Raw genomic sequence first — 20,468 nt, 5'->3', positions numbered from 1 at the left:
CAGTGGATTTATGTGCCTGGTGCAAGCATCAAGTAGCAGGCAAGCCATATATTCGGTCCACATCTTACTTATTTGAGAATAATTAAGTTGACACCATTAGGCTTAATAAGTTTATACACCGCCACAAATGTTTGGTTGCCTCCTCTCTGATGAAATATGACTTTTTTTAAAGTTTAGATAATGATCTTTATCTTCTAAGTAAGTTTTTCTTTTTACACGTTGAATTGAGGGCCAAATATCAACTATTGTACCTTATTTGCCTTCACGTGTTGCTCACTAGGAAAGACTGTTTATCTTCTGGTCTATTTTCTAAGTAAACTGGCCACCATTTTCTTGGCTTAACTGATTTAACATTGATTGCCAACTAAACTGAATTAGCACATGCATTAGCACTTGGCACATCATTTGTCAGTTATGTTTCAACTTTAATGTCTTTAAGTTTTAGTTCAAATGCACATGTTGCCTTAAGTAACTGAAATAAAATTCCACATTGCCAAGTTTAAACTTGCATTCATTTCGAGTTATCGTAGACCTACTTTGCATTTGTTAAATAAATTCTTCTAGTAACTCCTTTGGTGTTACCATCAAACTGGTACAATCTTCATAATAGGGCTTCACGTATTTATAATTTTAAGGACCATGTGCCAGATGTAGGTAGGTTTCCTTTTGCGAGTTGCAAATTGCGAGTCCCAGCGACTCGCAATTTGCAACTCGCAAAAGGAAATGCAGAAAGGTGTCTCAGACACCTTCTGCGACTCGCTATGGGGGTTGCAAAGACCCACCTCACGAATATTAATGAGGTGGGTCGCAGTTTGCGACCCCATAGCAAGTCTAGGCACTCACAGGGATGGTGGCCTGCTGGAGACAGCAGACCACCATGTCTGTGACTGCTTTTAAATAAAGCAGTTTTTTTTTTCCTTTTTGCATCCCGTTTTCCTTAAAGGAAAACGAGCTGCAAAAAGAAAAATTACCGAAACCATTTAGTTTCGTTTTTTTTTTTCAGAGTAGGCAGTGGTCCATAGGACCACTGCCTACTCTGAAAAAATATATATTTTTTGCATTCACAAAGGGGAAGGGGGTCCCGTGGATGGTAACTGCGAGTTGGTTTGCTACCGCTTTCGCGGTCACAAACCTACTCTACATCGCGATGCGGTCACAAATAGGAAGGGAACACCCCTTCCTATTTGCGAGTCGGAATCACAGTTTGCGAGTCGGTACCGACTCGCAAAATGTGACTCTGTATCGCGGAAGGCCTTTTGCGCCTCACAAACTGCGTTTTTCGCCGTTTGCGAGGCGCAAAAGGCTACCTACATCTGGCCCCATATCACTTGAAAAAAAAAAAAATGCTATTACACACTAAATTACTATAAAGCAAACCACTGATCTCTCTTACATTTTTAATGTGGTGTTAGCTGTGAATTTTTGATAGAGATTTCTAGACACGTAGTCCTCATCTTTTGAATATTCCTAGGTGTCAGACTGGATCCAGAAACCTTTTCAGCAGTACTTTCAGATGTTGGTAGATGGTGCTATGAGGCTTTGCACTGACCCCATTCTGCCTGGGAAATGATGTGCATAGCCTATATTAGTGCCACTCCTGTGTCTTTCCTTCCCATGCCACCAGGCGTGGATCCAGAACTAAGTCATGTTTCTTTGAGACCCTTTACCTCAATTAAAATCATAGTACAAGTCAAATGTCACCTCTGAACGCAACAGGATTTGAAAGCTGTAAGGACTGTCACAATCATGTGTCTGTGACAGATCCTCACCACGTTTCTGTGGTGCCTGGGTTCGATTGATGATTCTGAGGCCTTCATTGATTGTGTGTATTCATGAACCTGAAGGCCATTAGAGTCTGTGAGTCAAATCTCTACATCGCCAGGCACCGTGACCGGTCCAAGTCGAAGGGTCGTCCCCGGCCCATTCCAGTCCCTGAAGCTGCAGTAGTTGTTCCCGAGGTCTGTCTTCACCTCGATCTAATTTGTTTGGTATGTTGAGGAAAAAAACACAAGAAATCTAATTAAAACTCAGCCCCTTCCTGCCACTAACATACTCCTGAGAAGGATTGAGGGTGTCGTCAGATCCTATCCTGCAGTTTGTCCCAGCACAACCTGAAGTTCTGGGGCCATCAGCAACACAAAGGCAGATAGCCGATGTAAGGAAATGCCTTCCTTGGCATGGTTACCCCCTAACTTTTTGTCTTCGGTTGATGCCAGTTATGATTGAAAGAGTGCTGGGACCCTGCTAACCAGGCCCCAGCACCAGTGTTCTTTCCCTGAACTGTACCTTTGTTCCCACAATTGGCATAGCCCTGGCACACAGATAAGTCCCTTGTAAATGTTACCCCTGTTCCAAGGGCCCTGTGACCAGGGAAGGTTTCTAAGGGCTGCAGCATGTATTATGCCACCGTGGGGACCCCTCACTCGGCACAAGCACACTGCCTCACAGCTTGTGCGTGTTGGTGGGGAGAAAATGACTAAGTCGACATAGCACGCCCCTCAGAGTGCCATGCGCACCTCTCACTGCCTGTGGCATAGGTAAGTCACCCCTCTAACAGGCCTTACAGCCCTAAGGCAGGGTGCACTATACCACAAGTGAGGGCATAGTTGCATGAGCACTATGCCCCTGCATTGTCTAAGCTAAACCTTAGACATTGTAGTGCAGGGTAGCCATAGAGAGTATATGGTCTTGTTTGGTATCAAACGTCTCAGCACAGTAAATGCACACTGATGCCAGTGTGGGATTTATTGTAAAATACACCCGGAGGGAATCTTAGAGATGCACCCTGAATACCAGTCCGACTCCTAGTGCTAGGCTGACCAGTTTCTGCCAGCCTGCCACAACCAGACTAGTTTCTGGCCTCATGGGGTGAATGCCTTTGTCACTCTGTGGCCAGGAACAAAGCCTGTACTAGGTGGAGGTGCTTCTTACCTCCCCCTGCAGGAACTGTAACACCTGGCGGTGAGCCTCAAAGGCTCCTGCCTGTTGTTCCAGCACCCCAGGACATCCCAACTAGTGGAGATGCCTGCCCCTCCTTACATAGCCCCAGTTTTGGCGGCAAGTCCGGAGGAGATAGTGAGAAAAACAAGGAGTGGTCTCCTACCAGTCAGGACAGCCCCTAAGATGCCCTGAGCTGAGGTGACCCCTGCCGTTAGAAATCCTCCATCTTGAGTTTGGAGGATTCCCCCAATAGTAATAGGGATGTGCCCCCCTCCTGTCTGGGAGGAGGCACAAAGAGAGTGTACCCACCCTCAAGGACAGTGGCCATTGGCTACTGCCACCAGACCTAAACACCCCCCCCCCCCAAAATGTAGTACTTAGGGGCGACCCTGAACCCAGGAAATCAGATTCCTGCAACCTGAAGAAAGAAGGACTGCTGACCTGAAAGCCCAGCAGAGACAACGGAGACACCAAATGACTTTGCCCCAGCCCTACCGGCCTGTCTCCAGACTCGAAGAACCTGCACAGCAATGCATCAGACGGGACCAGCGACCTCAGAGGACTTAGAGGACTGCCCTGCTCCTAAAGGACCAAGAAACTCACGAGAACAGCGGCACTGTTCAGAAACTGCAACAACTTTGCAACTTTAAAGCAACTTTCAAAGAGTCTCCACTTTCTGCCAGAAACGTGAGCCTTCACACTCTGCACCCGATGCCCCCAGCTTGAGTTTGGAGAAACCAACACCTCAGAGAGGAGTCCCAGGCGACTACAACGATTTGGACACCCTGAGTTGACCTCCCTGCACCCCCACAGCGACGCCTGCATAGAGGATCCAAAGGCTCCCCCTGACCGCGACTGCCATGTAACAAAGGAACATGAGGCCTGGACCAAGCACTGCAACTGCAGCCCCAGGAGTGAGAGGAACCACCTACCAGTGCAGGAGTGACCAGCAGGCAGCCCTCATCAAAGCCCAGTCAGTGGCTGGCCCAAGAAGCCCCCCTGTGCCCTGCCTGCATCGCCTAAGTGACCCCTTGGTCCCTCCATTGCTTTCTATTGCAAACCTGACGCCTACTTTGCACACTGCACCCGGCCACCCTGTGCCGCTGAGGGTGTGTTTTGTGGGCTTATGTGTGTCGTCCTCCTCAGTGCTCTACAAAACTTCCCTGGTCTGCTCCCCGAGGACCCAGGTACTTACCTGTAAGCAGACTAGGACTGGAGAAGCCTTGTTCTTCATAGGCGCCTATGTGTTGTGGGCCCTCCTTTGACCTCTGCACCTGCAGTACCCTGTGTTGCTGTGGCTTTGGGGTTGCCTTGAACCCCCAAACGTGGACTGCCTATGCCCAGGAGACTGCCTGTGTAAGTGCTTTACTTACCTGAGAAACCTAACCAAACTTACCTCCCCCAGGATCTGTTGATTTTTGCAGTGTCCACTTTTAAGATAGCTTATTGCCATGTTAACCAAAACTGTGTGTACTACTGTTTTAAATCAAAGTTCTACTTACCTGTGTGAAGTACCTTGCATTTTATGTACTTACCTCGGATCTTGATTCTTGTGGTTCTAAAATAAATTAAGGAAATATATTTTCTATATAAAAACCTCTTGGCCTGGAGTAACTCTTTGAGTGTGTGTTCCTCATTTATTGCCTTTGTGTGTACAACAAATTCTTAACACTACCCTCTGATAAGCCTACTGCTCGACCACACTGCCACAAAATAGAGCATTAGTATTATCTAATTTTGCCACTATCAACCTCTAAGGGTAACCCTTGGACTCTGTGCACACTATCTCTCACTTTGAGATAGTATATACAGAGCCAACTTCCTACAGCCGAGTTTTGTGAGGCTAGGCTCTGACACTTCGAACCCTTACCAATTATCTCTAGCACACTTTTGGGCCCCAAGGAGCCTGGAGGCCCTCCTTTTGGGATACCGCTGGTGGGCTCACCCACAAAGCCAGTTAGACCCTCCAAGCACATCACAGGACCTCCTTTGGCTCCAGTTCTGACTTTGTCTCTGGTACCATGCCCCCACACCAGTTCTAGGAGTTTCAACACTGATACAGACGCTGAAAGAGGAGATGCCTATGGTGCTGTCTGAGCTGGCATCACTAAGACCTCGATCAAGGCCACGCTCAGTCTCTGTCCAGGTGCCACTTCTGCCACTTAATTTTCCTCCCCCACAAGAGAGAAAACATTTGTTGCATTTCTTGTGTGATATGGATTCAGACAATGATTATGATGTGGGTGATAAAACTGGGCAGCCATACTATGAGAATTGGTATGATGACTCAACAGGGCAGCAGCCTCGATTCCTCCTTTGAGTTGGGGCTCCTCTGGACCTGCCACAGAAGATTGCTTCTTATGCCCTGGTTATCAGCAGGGCGGCCGAAGTTCTTGACTTACAGCTCCCCACCTTAGAGGTAAAAATGAATGTCCTAACTGACATTCTCCAGCCTAGGCAAGCATCTTTAAACCCCAGCTTGTCTTTTAGTGAGGCACATAAGACACCTTGTTGGAAGCTTGACTCGACTTTGCTCTGGACACTGGGTCATCTCCCAGATGGTGAGATGCCACTGCCCCGGGGCAGCCCTGCATTTTTATCTTGGCACTCCAACCAAGCCCTTTGGGATTCAGTAGTTCAAGTCCTTCCAGTTGTTGCAGAAGATCTCTGGCCTGTCCTAATCCAAGCTATTCACGATAGTCCCAATGCGGCTGAGTTCACAATTTGTTGTGGCTTGGACACACCAATTCCATCAGGCGGGTCATTGACACTACAGCGCGGTTTGCCACCAGGTCTGACTGCTGTCAGCCGGTCTTTCAGGCGATGTCCAATCATCCCTTGTGGAGAAGAGGTTTGGCAGGAATCGCCTGTTGGGAGATAATGCAGATTCCACTTTATAGCAGTTCAAAGAGAGGAGAGCCATAGCACACTCCCTGGTCTTATCTGCCCTGCCTACCATTCCTTTCACGGAGTCGGCAGAGGTGTCACATACCGCCAGTTTATCCAACCTCAGCAGGGTGCCCATGCCTCAGTCACATTCACCAGACTACTCAGTCCACTGCCCCTCCTCTCCCCTGCTGGCCTCGTACTATTTTCTCCCCTCCCTCCCAGGAGCCACCCCTGCCAAACCCCTTTTAGTCTGCCTTTGGTGGAGCACAGCTACTGGGTGGGAGGCAAGATCTGACAATTCTTAATGATTCTTGCCTTCAACACACTTTCCACCATCCTCACAACTGATTGTAGACCATGTGACTGTTTTGCGGCTGCCCTTTTGCCTGAGGGGGGCTATCGTGAGGAGGGGATGCTATTGAGAGGGTGCCTGCGCTAGAAACAGGACGCAGTTGTTACTCCTGCTAATTTCTGGTGCCCAAGATGGATTGAGGCCTTCACCCTATACTTTACACCTACACACTCTTAACTTCTTCCTTATCATGGAAAAATTCAGAATGCTCATCCTGGCCTAGTTCTTGTCTGCCTTTAACTCTGGAGACTGGATGGCAGCGTTGGACCTGCAGGATGCCTATTCCCATATACTCATCCTGCAGGCCCATTAACGATACCTGTGGTGGGATAGGAGCATTTCCAGTCTCAGAAGCTTCTCAAGTGTTCGCAAAAGTGATAGCGGTGATAGCAGCACACCTTCGGAGGTCAGGGATCCCATTTGTCCCCTACATTGGTGACTGTCTGTCCCAGGCTTTCATCAGCCATCTCCATACTACGAAGAGCCTCTTGTCTTTTTTGGGTTTACTATCAATGTGCCGAAGTCACCACCTGACTTTCTTTCTCAGACACTTCCCTTCATCGGAGCCATTCTGGACATATTTGGTTTTATGTGCTGCACTTCGCCCCGTCCCACCCCTCCCACCCCCCACCCTCCTCCATGTCTCCCACCACAAGAGAGTCCACGACATTTAGGCTGCATGAGGCTTTGGCACTGATGGTCTCATGCATCCTGCTGGTCAAGCACGCAGGTGGCACATGCGATCTCTGCAGTGGAATCTGAAGTTTCAGTGGACCCAATATTAAGGGTACCTCTTCAACCATGTCCAGATTTTGGAGGAGTATGCAAAACATCTAATGTGATGGTTGCCTACCATGATTGGATCACCGGCAGACGTCTCTCCCTTTCCCACCCAGAGCTGACAGTGGTGACTGATGCATTGCTTCTAGGTTAGGACGGCCATCTAGGAGAGGCGGAGATGAGAGGCCTCTGATAACCAGCCATCTCCTACCTCCATATCAACCTTCTGGAGTTGAGGGCCATCTGCTTAGCGTTGAAAGTCTGCCTTTCGTTCATTAAGGGGATGCTGGTGAAGGTCACGGACAGCACCACCAACATGTGGTTCTGCAACAAACAAGGTGGATCACAGACCCTGTGCCTCGAGATTTGGCGTCCCTGAACGTGGCTAGATTATCAAAAACATTTTTGATGATGCACCTCTTTGTGAATTCCTTGAACACAAGAGTGAACAAACTGAGTTGTTGATGGCTTGTAGATCACAAATGGCGACTACTCCTGGAAGGGGCACAAAGTCTTGTATGCATATAGGAGAACACTAGCTCAGTTTATTTGCTTGTCCTGAGAACATGCAGCATAGGTTCTTTTGTGCATTGGAATTACCAAGGCATCTCTCGCTCTGAGAAACGTTCCGTGTAGCGTGGAAATCTGGACTCTTGTACGACTTACTGACAATACCTCTCCTGCCCTGAGATTTGAAGATTATCGAGACTGACTTGGGTGAAGTCATCATAGTGGCCCCGGAGCATATGGTATCCCAGGATGACCTCCTGTCACAGCAGCAGGGCAGTGTTCTACATTCAGTCCCCCTCAACTTGCACCTCTATGCTTGAATATTGAGCAGGGGCATCTGATTGCTTTTGATTTTCCTCCTGTGGTCATTGATGTCCTCTTGGCAGCTATTCGTCTCTCAACCAAACTGTATATGCCTGCTGTTGGGATAAATTTGTGGACAGTGTACTTTGAGAACAGATCGACCCACTCCATGTCAAGCTGTCTGCAGTTTTGTTGTTTGTGTTATCCCTTGCTCGACAAGGCCTGGCTTTGCGTACTGTTAAAGGGTACCTGTTGGCTCTTTCTGCAGTTTTACGATTGCTGCATCGGTCCTTGTTGTTCACATACCCACTTATGATGCGATTCCTTAAGGAGTTACACACTTGTTCCCCCTCTTTCTTAGTTTGTTATGCCCTAGTTGAACTTAAATGTAGTTCTCACATTTCGCATGGATTTGTGGGCCCTTTGACTCTACACAATTGTTCTCTCCAGCTTCTGACCCTCAACTGTTTAACTTGTCTCCATAACATTGGTGCAGCTGGTGAGTACGTTGCAGACTCTGTCTGTCAGCCCGCTATACACCAATTTCTACCCTGATAAGCTGATTCTACAGATCAAGCCTCCTTCCTTCCGAAGGTTGTGATTACTTTGCATGATGGTCAGAACATCACTCTTCCGGTGTTCTTTGCCCTGCCTCACCCCTCTAAGTACTAAGAGAAACTCCTCCGACTGGATCCAAAATGGCCCCTAAGCTGCTGCATTGATCGTACCAAAGAACACTCAGTTGGACCATCAACCCGGTGCTGTCTGGTGCGACCAGTGTTATACTTTAAATGCTCCTAAAGTAAACTTGCAGGGTCTAAATACACCCTGTATAGGAAAGGGACTTAAAGCTATTGCTCAGCAATAAATGTTGGAGTTTCTGTTGCACCCAACATGTTGTCTGTGTTGCTGAAGTATAGAAATAAACTAATACAACTCAAGTTGTTGACACAAATGTACAAAACCCCAGCTCTCCTTCATAATTGTGACCCTGAACAGAATCCAACAAGTCACAGATTTCTGTATATGGCCATTGACGTTCCCTATTTATCATGTCATTGACTTGAAGTTAAAAAAAAAAAACGCCCAGGAGGCTCTCTTTGACGCAATCTTAAAGGTCATTCAAATCCTCTTAGATCAGAACCTTCTTACTGCATTATTAGATAACGTTGCCGACATCCCAGAACAAATAGATAACTAGGTATGCTTCTCCTGCTACTTGCCAAATAGGAATGGCCTGGCTGTAAGGTCCACTGCCCACCCTAAAACTGACACTAAAACTTTGTTGAAAGTAGCAGTATATTACAACGATACTGTTGACACATTTGCCACTCTGTATCACACCATAACCTTAACATATATGGGCCCCAATTCACGACTACCCTTCTGATGAAGAGCAGGCCAGAAACAATACTTGTGAACTGGGAGCTGAAGTGAATGCCTACACCTTGGATCATTTTTTGTCATATGATCAGACAAGATACAGTGGTGGCAGAATCCTGGTTTTGTCTGTTCAGGATGAGCCTTATTATGTGCTAAGATATTGCAATTATGTTTTAATTTTTGATGATTTGCATTTTGGACAAGTTTAAAAAAATGTGAACTTAACCATTTATGCATTCTTTGTACTTATTTGACACCCGAGAATAGTACACTTGATGTATGTATTGATGTAATCATGCCTAATGGAGGCAGCATGAATATGTAGAACCCATAAAAAATATAGTCCATCACACTTTGTATCTTCTGCACCTCTGCATATCCTTGAGCACCTATTTCTAGAGCAGGTGGAAGTATGCTGACTTACACCGGACTCTACAAGGTTGTAGAACCTTCTTTCCTCTGAGTTGCAGTAACAGTTCAGTATATTCACAGTGGCTTTGAAGCAAATGCCTACAGATCCCTGGGAAAAAAGAACACGTAGGCAGGGAATGTATGTGACTTGCTGCAGCGAATCCAAGTCTTGAGGAAGGAAAATTCTGAGATCCAATTCTTGGGAATCAAACTCTTTTCAGCCATCTTTCTTTGAAGTTGTTTGGTTGCAAAGGTAAGGGTTTGAAATAAATGTAGGCAGTGGTTCAATGTATACATATTTTACACAATAAATAAAGCTTGAAATTGAATTAAGTGTCTCATTAAACAAAGAAATATTACAAATTGTGGTGCATTTATTTATGGTAGATAGAACATGGAATGAACGTGTTAAGCAGATAGCTTGTTTGGTTACCATCCAGTATTATTTTTTCACTAAAAGACAAATGCAGCCTGTTGATATGTATTTTCCGTTCTCAACCTGTTTAGTGCCTGTGATTGTCCAAAAGTCCAGTTCTTTACATACATCACACATATTCAATGTTTAATTAGCCACCTGTGCCAAAACAGTATTAAAGACACCAAAACTACCCACATAACAATGAATAATGGGAGAGAGTGCAAACGTTGAATGCAGTTCCTTGCTTGATATTACATTTTGTCCTTCTTTCATGATTCAGAACATTTCTTTTTAAAAATCAGAGAATAATTTTTTCCCTACAGATTTTCCAAAATGACTTCTGCTAGAGCGCATCGTGTATGTTCTTTTATACTCTTGCTGTGCCTTTCTATTGTATTATCACTGTTTGTTGTTAGGTCTGGGGTCATCTTCATATTCTTCTTTTGTGAGCTTCATTGTATAATTTACTGTCCGTTGACTTGGTTGTACCACTCTGAACACCGTGAGCCCTGCTTTTTAGTGTGCATATTTATATTTAACTTTGTCTGTGGTCTTAACTGAATGGTGGAAGTAATCTTCATTACTATCCTCAAACGAACACACAGAGTCTTCATTTGAGTCATACTGAATTGAGAGTGTACATGGTGTGCTTCCTTTGTCTCTATGATATTGCAGAGCTTTATTAGAAATACTGTTAAAGTATTTTTAGGTGAGTGAAAATATTGTAGAGGTACTGTCTAGTATAGGTTTCTAACCAATCTCTCTGGTAATTGCTTTGGAGGAAACTTTCATTTGCTCTTCCATTTTCCACATGTGGGAGGATTCTTTAACACATCAGTAGGAGTAGGATCATCTGTATAATTTATCCTTACACATATTCAGTGGAATTATTCATAGCATTGTACTCATAGCATTGTTTATGCCCCTGTTTTAGTTGCTTGCATAATGTGTTTTTGTATCCTTTTTAGACACAAAAATCCTCTCTACTTGGCACACCACAAGCGGTATCTAGACGACCTGTCCTCCTGGAGCTACCTTCATCTATTGAATCAGGTAAAACCTGATATGTGGCCTTCCCTTTTGAGAAGGTTTAATATTAAAAGTAAATATCTTTGTGGACAATTTCCACTGATAACTTAGGGCCATAATAAATAAGGCTTGGGCAGCATTATGATTGCTTGGAAATCCTCAATAAATGAAACCGTATTTAAAAGGGAAAAGCTGTAATAAACAATTTTTAAATTTTAATACACATACTAGAATGTTTATATCACTGTGCTTGATCACAAAAAGACAGCACTTTTTAAAAGAGAGAAGCAAAAGATAGGGATACGTTTAGCCCAGCGATTATATGAAAACAGTGGACCATTACAAAAAGAAAATGAACATAACTAAGCATTACTCCCCACATGTATAGTTGTTGTTAACCCTCCCTGTGAATATGAAAATAGGCTAATGATAATCTGTTATTGCATTGTAAGTAAGGGCAATAAAACCATTGGCACACCCCTCCTGATGGATTAGGCACACTGTGGATGAAGGACTAACAGCACCTCACCTCTGCCCCAACAGTTCAGCTCCAGCTTTCTATCAGAAACAGCTCTGTGTGTTAGCTGTCCTGCTCCCTCTCCTTCCTTCGCTTAGGGAATCAAAGCCCAAGAAACATAGTAGTTTGTTTATTTCTTTAGTTACTTTGCAAATGTTCTTAGGGTTTACATTCCCCCAAAAAGGAAGAGGAAGGGTTAATACAGAGCGACAGATAGCAGCTTAAAATAAGAGCTGGAGCTACGCTGCTGCAGCAATAAGGATGAGTTATTTGTTCCTTCGCAGAACCTAGTTTAAAAAATAAGTTGCAGAATGGTGGGATGAAGCAGGGTGTGCTGTGGGCAGCATGCTGGTAGTCATGGAATCCTCCATGAACTGGCCTATAACAGTAGTCATAGCCCGCAAAAGGAGCCTTTTAGATTGGCTTCCCAGCTCTGTTCATTCCATCCTGAGTGCCAATGAACGTTACTGCCCTTGGCAGTTATCAGTTAAAGGTTTATGTAGTGCTATTGACAATGGTGAGGGGCTCTCTCATAACTATCTCTGTGTATTTATCACAATTTTCTGTGGAGGTGATGGGATTCATATTTGGTCTTTGACACTCACCAAATTGGTCGGTTCCAAATTAGAAGTGACCCTACGACATATGCACCCATCACCTGTTATGTCTTCTCATTCCTTTTTTATTTTTATAACCAACTTATTGTGTTTTACATCTGAACAAAACAGGATACAGGATGCATTCAACATAGAAGCTCACAATAGTTACAGAGAACAAGTAATCAAGAAGCATATTTCATAACACCCGCCTGTGGTGTAGCCATACGAGAACCTCCCATCTCCATGATTCAGTTCCCTTTAATTTCCCCCAACCATTTCCCCAACACCTGATCATGTGTTTTTAGGACAACCTCTAGCCTGATAAACCACTTTTTCTTGTTGGGAGCACCAGTCAACCCCTCAGTGCTACTGCACCACTCCCGGGGTCAACTGGGTTCTTTCCCCGTGTTACAGTATTATGTTTGGCAATTTGTAGGGCTGTTCCCAGAAATTATTTTTCAGCTCGCGTGCCATCCACACCTTTCTGGACCCTCAGCAATATCACTAGGGAGGACAAGGGAACCTCCCACCCCAGTATCTCGGTAATCCCCCTTATAATAACTGACCAGTAGTTTTGGATTTGAGAACAGACCCAGGTCTTGTGGTAAAAGTCAGCTAGCGAGAAACTGCATCGGGGGCAACTCGGCTCAGGGAGTAGACCCGCCCAATGTAGTCTCTGTGGTGATAGATACATGCCATGTAAGTAGTAGATCTGAATCAACCTGAGACAGAAAGAGATAGTGAGAGTCTTGGGTGCCATCAGGGTGTCTCTCCAGTCGTCCTCCTCGAGTGGACCCACTCAATCTTTCCAGCCAGCCTGGAGGTGGTCCAGGGTGTCTGGGGTGTTCCAGAGGAGTGTATGGTAACTCTGGGATATTTCCCACTTACCTAGAGAGCCCATCAGGAGTTTAGCCTCAAAGGGGATAAATCTGGAGTGAGTCGGTGCGTGGGACCTGTGCTAAGAGGGTGCTTCACAAATGTTAATGCTTATAAAATTGTGTGGGTGCGAGCGTATATTCCTTTCGAATTTCCTGGAAGAATTTCATGTGTGTTCCTGTCCATACATCTCCACAGTAACTATAACCCTATCAGGTCCCATGTCTTAAAGTCCTGGAGCTTCGCAGAGTCCCCAATCCAGGTACCGTGCCAAAGGGGAGTTTGTCTAGTAAGCATGTTTGCCCAGCGGTGTGCCTTAGTGTGGCTCTCCATGAGGATATCGTCAGGCTGGTGATGGTGGCAGTGACCAAGGGGATAGGAGATCCATAAAGCATGTTTAGGATTTGGGTCAAGTCCATTAGCAATAGTTTCAGATGATAGGCTGAGTTTGACCATCCTCCATTAAACCAGTCATGCACTGCCAATAAATAGGAGGCTAAAAAATAGAGAAAGAGGTTCGTCATCACCAGGCCCCCTTCATACGGATTACGTTGGCAGGTCTGTATGGCCAGGTGGGATGGGGTACCACACCACAGGAAAGAGGTGGCTATACGCTCCTTTGATCGGAACCATGCTTGGGGTATGATGAGCAGGGTGTTCAGAAAGACGTACAAAAACATTGGCAGGATCATCTTTTTAAAAAGAGCAATGTCATTCAATACATTCAGTGGGAGGGACTGCTATTTGTCCAGTTCTTGTTTTGTCATTTTCACCAACGGTTCCAGGTAAGTTCTGGTAGCAGCGTCACCCAAATGCCCAGGTATTTGATTCTGACAGAATACACCAAGGGAAGTTGGTACACATGGGAAACATCTTTTCTCCTGGGAGGCTGCAGGTTTACACTAGTGCATTGAAGCAGCCTTTGTGCTATTTCATGGGCATTGATGTTCAACTGTACATGTACAAATTTTCTGTAGACTATCCTGACTTTAAGAACCAGTGAATGAGTGGACCTGAACCCAGGATCTGCGCTACCACTACTCTAGCGCAAACATTAGCCCTTTGGAGATAGGGACAGTTAGACATGACTGGTTTCTGGATGTTGGACATGTAATGGAACGGCAACATTGAAACCCTGCTGATGAAAGTTAAGAAACTTGAGCTGATTGTGAACCTGACACTAGAGTAAGTAGATATGAGCCCTGAAACTCTCTCTAGGAGGGGGTGTGGCTGGAAGCCCTACACAAGCATGTTGCGGATAGCCTGGATTGGCTCATGGCATACAGTAAAAAAGCCTGCTGTGTTTGTAGGTGACTGTATTTATTTTTGATCAGTAGTTAATCTTCACATCTGGTTGTGGCCATCCCCTTTTTATTTTTAGCAGTGACCTTATACTTTGAAATTGTTGCTTGATACCTAAATGTCCGGCCTTCATCTCCCTATAAGTCCCTAGTAAATGGTACCCCTGGTACCTAGGGCATGGGTCTTGAAGAGGGCCCCTCAGAGCTGCAGCCAACTTGTGCCACACTGAGGGACCCAGTACCAACCTTATGCAAACTGCAATAACAGGCTGCGTGACAAGATGCTCCCAAAATTGAAAACTCGACAAAGCACACAGCCTGTGTGCCATGTCCCCTAACACTGCATGCCATAAATGTAAGTCGCCCCACTAGCAGGCCCTACAGCCCTAAGGCAGGGTCATTATATTACATGTGAGGGCATATATGCATGTGCAAATGTGCCCCTACTATGACTTTTTCGATTCCTAGACATAGTAAGTGTAAGGTGAAGCCATTTTAAATGCATGTGCTGGAAACTGGTCACTACGAGTTCCCCAGCTACATGATGGCTTCTCTGAACCCTGGGATGTTGGTTGTCAAACATCTCAGAATAATAAACTCACACTTATACCAGAGATGGATTTATGAATAAATGCACAAAGAGGGCACCCTAGAGATGTCCCCGGAAAATCTACCACCTATTAGTGTGTTGGCAAACTGGTCCTGACCAGTTCAGCCATCACAGATGTGTTTTTGGATCCCACAGTTCGAGCCAGTTCTCTCAAGGCCCAGAGACAAACGCCGGCTCTTGGCATAGGTTTTACCTCCTCTCCCAGGCAGGATGGACATTCCAGGGCAGGGAGCTTCAAAGGCCTTGTCGCCTTTGCAATGCGACCCATGTCTCCAGATGGTGGAAATAACAAGCCCCTTGTCGTCTCCAGATGGTGGAAATAACCAGCCCCATGTCCTGACCACACTTTTTGCAGCAGAATAGGTGGAAAAATTAGTTAAATTAGTTGGTATGCCCAATTCATGCAAGTCCCACCACTAAGGTGGATGAGCTGAAGTGGACAGTACTTTTTAAATTCCTCCATCTTCTTTGAAAGGAGTTAGACCACTAGGGTTAGTGTAATGCCCACTTCCCAGTGGGTGTAAAAAGGGTGCAGTAACCCTAAAGGTGAGTAGTCCATTGGATGCCACCTGGCACTTCCTGTAATGCTCCTACATTCAGTAATTAGGTGGCACCTCTGAACCCTAGAACTCAGATTCCTGATGCCCTAAGAAGAGTCAGACGCTATAGAGTTGCGTCAGCAGAGAGGACTGCAGACACTAACTGACTTGGCCTCAGTCCTACTGGCCTCTTTGCAGCCCTCGATGATCCTGTGCTAAAAGACGACCTGTCCTGCAGCCTAACTACCTCAAGAGCTTTGAGAGGACTGCCTGCCTTCGATAAAGATCAAGCTGTCCCAAGAACAGCAGACCTGGCCAGGGAGAAACCAACTTTAAAAGAAAAAAAGCTCTGCCCTGGAGAAACCACGAAAACGCCTCCGGACCCACCTCTCCACTCTATGCCCATGACCAGAGTCCAGTTGGCCCACAGGACCTGTGAAGGTTCTCCAGCAACTTCACTACATGTCACTGTAAGTCACCCCTATGACAGTCCTTCCTAGCCCAGAGGGCAGGGTACAAGTACCTGTGTGTGAGGGCACCCCTGCATGAGCAGAGGTTCCCCTACTAACTCCAACTCCATTTTCCTGGACTTCGTAAGTGCGGGGAAGCCATTTCACCCGTGTTTTGGACACAGGTACATAATGGTAATTCTGGTAATTTGTCAATCTACATAATAGTAATTCTGAACCTGGGCATGTTTGCTATCAAACTTGTCAGAATCATACCCCAGTACTGTTGCCAGTATTGGTTGTATGATTCCATGCACTTTGCGGGCTCCTTTGAGCAGTGATTCCCAAGCTTTGGTCTGGGGACCCCTTGGGGTCCGCAAAGCCTCCTCAGTGGGTCCGCGGCTGCTTAGAAAAAAACAAATATTATCAAATTAGGTCCACAGCTTTCAGTAATGCCTCAGTGGGGGGTCCTTGGATTCCAATAATGATTAAGTGGGGGTCCCCGGGTTCCAGTAATAATAAAGTGGGGGTCCACAGATGTCAAAACGTTGGGAACCACTGCCTTAGAGGACCCACAGCATTGCTCCTACCAGTCCTCTGGGGTTTTCCGGGCAACCCCTGCTGCCCCCCGACAGACAGGTTTCTGCCCTCCTGCTGCTTGACCAGCTCAAGCAGAGGAAGGCAGACTAAAGGGCATCCTTTGGGGGAGGGAGTAACACGGCTTGGGAGGTGTAACCTCCCCAGGCCACCGCTGTGCATACAAGGGTACATTTGGTGCCCTCCTTGCATAAACCAGTTTGCACCAGTCCAGTGACCCCTCTGTCCCTGCTCTGACACGAAACTGGACATTAGAAAGGGGAGCAACCACTCCCCTGTCCATCATCACCCCAGGCGTGGTTTCCAGAGTTCCTCCAGATGGCCACTCGATTCTGCCATCTTGAATCCAAAGTGGGCAGAGGCCCCTGGGGGCATTGAGTGGCCAGGTGAGGAAGGTGACTTTCTAGCCCCCTCCTGATAGTTGGTCACCCTGCTAGCTGACAAGTCCCCCTTCCTGGGCTCTTAGGGTCTCCCTCCAGGGTGGGTCTTCAGATTCGACACACAAGGTTCCAGCAGGACTCCTCTGCATCCTTTACTTCATCTTCTGGCCACCAGGACTGCAACTGGACCCTCCAGGAACAGACAATCTGCAACTTCAGCGATGACTGCGCTCTGCAACATTGTTTCTCCGGCTCCTTCCAGCAACTGCAACATTTTCCTGGCTGCGCGTCCTCTGAGGGCGACGAGTCTTCTGCCTGCACAAGAAGCAAGAAAGAATTTCCCTTGGAGTGAAGGAGCCACTCCCCTGCATCCGCAGGCACCAACTGGAGCCCCAACCGGCTGCGTGGACCCTCTCTCCTCCGGAAGTGAGTGGATCCCGCATCACAGGTGGTGGTCTGGAGTGGTCCCCTTGGTCCCTTCTACCAGCTATCCAACTTGGGAGACGGTAAGCCCTTGCCTTTCATTGCAGGTCAGTACTCCTGTGCATGGCGACTCTTGCAGCTACCAAGGCTTGTTTATTCCTCCTCCAAGGGATCTTCAGGCTCCGTGTAGCCCCAGCCTCCAGCACTCTTCCCTGCATAGCAGTCTCCTGCCTGCTGCTCTAGCGACGTGGGACATCTCTTCAGGTGTGCTGAGTGGGCCTCACTGCGACTCCTGTGCCTGCTGCCTGTGGGGGCTGCCTCCTCTTCTTGTGACTCTCCCACATGCTGAGGGTCACCTCGGACCCCCCTCCTTGGGTCGAGTCCCCTGGGCCTTGATGGTCCTCCTCAGCCTTGCAAAACCTTCTTCACCGACTCTTGTATTTGCCATGGCTTGTTGGTTTTCCAGCACCACTGACTGACTGCAGCACAACCTCCGATGTGGGACATCACTTGCATCACTCCTAGAACTCCTCTTCTGCTCCTGTGCTGCACCGCTGACTTTCTTCATCCACTGTCGAACTGGTCCTGTATCCACAGTGGGGGGTGGGTAGTGGCTCCTGCCACAGCCGCACACTCAATCTCGAAATGAACCTGGTCCCCTTCTTTTGCAGGTCTTTTTCTTTCAGGATCCACCTTTGGTTTCTTCCATTCTTGTCTGGGTCTTGCACAGTTCCTTTCCAAAGTTCTCCTGTGGGTTTGGGGAAAAACACAGGTACTTACCTCCTTTCGCCTGGTCTCTGGGGGCACCCAGTTACTTAACCTTTGGGGTTCCTAATTCCTCCAGCTCCCCTCTACTGATTCCACTTCCTTCGGTGGGGGACTGCCTTTCACATCCCACTTCGACTTAGTATATGGTTTGGTCTCCTCCAGGGCATTCACTATTTCCACTGTTTTACTATTTACTATTGCTTTCTATGCTAATCACTGACTTCTAATGTGTATATATATTAGCGTGTTTACTCACATCCTAGTGGAGTACTGCCTATACAGTATTTTAGTTTTTGTGTTACCATAATAAAGTACCTTTATTTTTGTAACACTTTGTGATTCCTTCTTGTGTGTAAGTGCTGTGTGGCTGTATTGGTATTGCATAAGCTTTGCATGTCTCCTGGATACGTCTTGGCTGCTGATCCACATCCACCTCTAAGAGCCCCAGCTTCCTAGACACTGTCTACACCTCAATATTAGGGGATACCTGGACCTGGTATAAGGTGATAACACCATAGGTGCTCACCAGACCAGCTTCCTACACATGAAACACTTTGAAACATTTGGATGCAGTTACAAAAACTTATCTTAGTCTGAATTAGTTTTTTTTTTTAATTCAGTATTACAGCTACTCCTACAAAAGCATAGCTACTATACTTGTTTGTGTTTTGTTTAATAAATATTTATCAGTCAGTGTATAAATAACAATCAGTTGTGTGTTTATTTGTTTTATTTACCTGTAGATACTGAGGAGGAATTCTATGATGCTCCGAGCAGTCCAGTGGATGATGTTACTTTTTTTGATGTAGCTACTGGTTCCTTAAGCAGATCTGGTAGCATGCGAAGAAACAGGTTACAGAAACAGGAATCTTTGAAGAATATGACTGAATTTCAAATGAGATTTGAAATACCAGAGGTATGAATGTATTTGTATCTTGCCTGTTTGAAACTGATTAAATGCAAAATGAATGTATTTCATTTTAACTAAGTATTATTGGCATTAAGTATTTATGGACCAAATCATTTTATTTCTAACTGAGATGTTTACAAGTACATTTGCCTACATTGAGAATCTGACTGAGACAGTTTAGGAGTAAAAAAAACAAAAACAAAAAAAATACAGACAAACTATGAACGCTTCAACCCCAAACACCAGGGAAGATGACTTTGTTCAAGTTAGAGTGAGGTAACTTAAGTTTGGTTTAATCTGTAGGCCCCTAACCGTGTTCTCTTAACTTAGTTTACACCAAGGCAAAAAAAATCAAATTTAGGCTGAACCCAACCCATTGATAAGTCAGTACACCAGAAGATATTTAGACCATGTAAGCGCGGGGGATTCAGTAGAAAGGAAATGCTGCAAAGGGGCCCCTTCACTCGTGACTCTTGATGCTTGTTTTCAAGTGAATGGGTCGTTTTTTCTATTCCTGTAGTGTTCCACCATGTATACAGCCAAGTAGTAGGGTCTGGAATGATGGTTGTACCCCATAAAACACTTGATTGCCTGTCTTGCTTCACATAGTACCAGTGCCGTTTGCATCTCTGGATTTGAGTGCCAAAATGACATCTAATAGAGACTTCTAGCCACAGATTCCTTACCTTGGAATTATCCCTAGGAAATTTCGATGAGCAGGACCCTTGCACGCCGGTATGTGGCATCGCGTGACATCGTCCTCCCTGGAAGTGACATGTTCAGTGTCTATATAGGCACCACCTCAGTGGGCTGTGAATTATTTTCTTTCCACACCAGTCAGTGCAGATCCGGAGAGAGCTAACCCCAGTCAATCTTTTTTTTTGTTAATCTTTTTGTCAACATTTGTTTTTAGATTTGTCTCCTGGTGTGGCAGGGATGTCAACGAGGAAGGGTGGATTCAAGCCCTGTGGCACCTGTCACAGGCAAATGTGTCTCTGTTATCTTGAGCATGACCTCTATGGCAAGACTTGCGTCAGTTGTTGCGTTGTGCACCCAAAGGCCTTGAGAAAGAGGTCTCCCAAGCTTCTTTCCTCACAACGTGCTACGTCACGACTGTCCCAGTCCTAGTCAAAAGTAAGGTCCCGGTATCTGGCACACAGCCATTGTTCTTCATTGCAGTCAGAGTCGGCGCACTCCCGTAAGTCCCTAAAGAAGAAGAAGAGCGAGAATTCAAGGAGGTGTTTGAATTCACCCAGTCATTGAATGAGAGGCGTTGGCGTTGTCACTTTACTCCTGGCTTTTTGGTTGTGACTAAATCTGGGTGTCTCTGCGCATTCCTACGTTTCCAGAAGCAGGAGCAAACCCCAGCACACTCCAAGAATTTTATGAGGCCATGCACCTCTTATTTGGGTAACCCGTCCCCTTTGGAGTGCCTTTGGGCCCCACAGGTTGTGAAGGGGCTGCTACTGGTTCCCCCTCTGGCA

The 20,468-nt window shown here is 46.1% G+C and overlaps 1 protein-coding gene across 2 annotated transcripts in view; it reads left to right on the top strand.

Moving 5' to 3' along the window:
- VPS13A (vacuolar protein sorting 13 homolog A) overlaps positions 1-20,468 on the top strand; it is a 1,844,906-nt gene that overhangs the window by 472,589 nt on the left and 1,351,849 nt on the right. For both annotated transcript variants that reach the window (XM_069230089.1, XM_069230094.1), the window contains exons 24-25: positions 10,955-11,039; positions 18,818-18,990. In XM_069230089.1, coding sequence (XP_069086190.1) covers positions 10,955-11,039; positions 18,818-18,990 — 258 coding nt within the window. The remainder of the gene's footprint in view (positions 1-10,954; positions 11,040-18,817; positions 18,991-20,468) is intronic.

This window comes from Pleurodeles waltl, chromosome 1_1, assembly GCF_031143425.1.
Source record: "Pleurodeles waltl isolate 20211129_DDA chromosome 1_1, aPleWal1.hap1.20221129, whole genome shotgun sequence".
Classification (NCBI taxonomy): Eukaryota; Metazoa; Chordata; class Amphibia; order Caudata; family Salamandridae; genus Pleurodeles; species Pleurodeles waltl.
The sequence above is the reverse complement of the archived record's forward strand: the minus strand, read 5'-3'. Positions and strand labels throughout refer to the sequence as shown.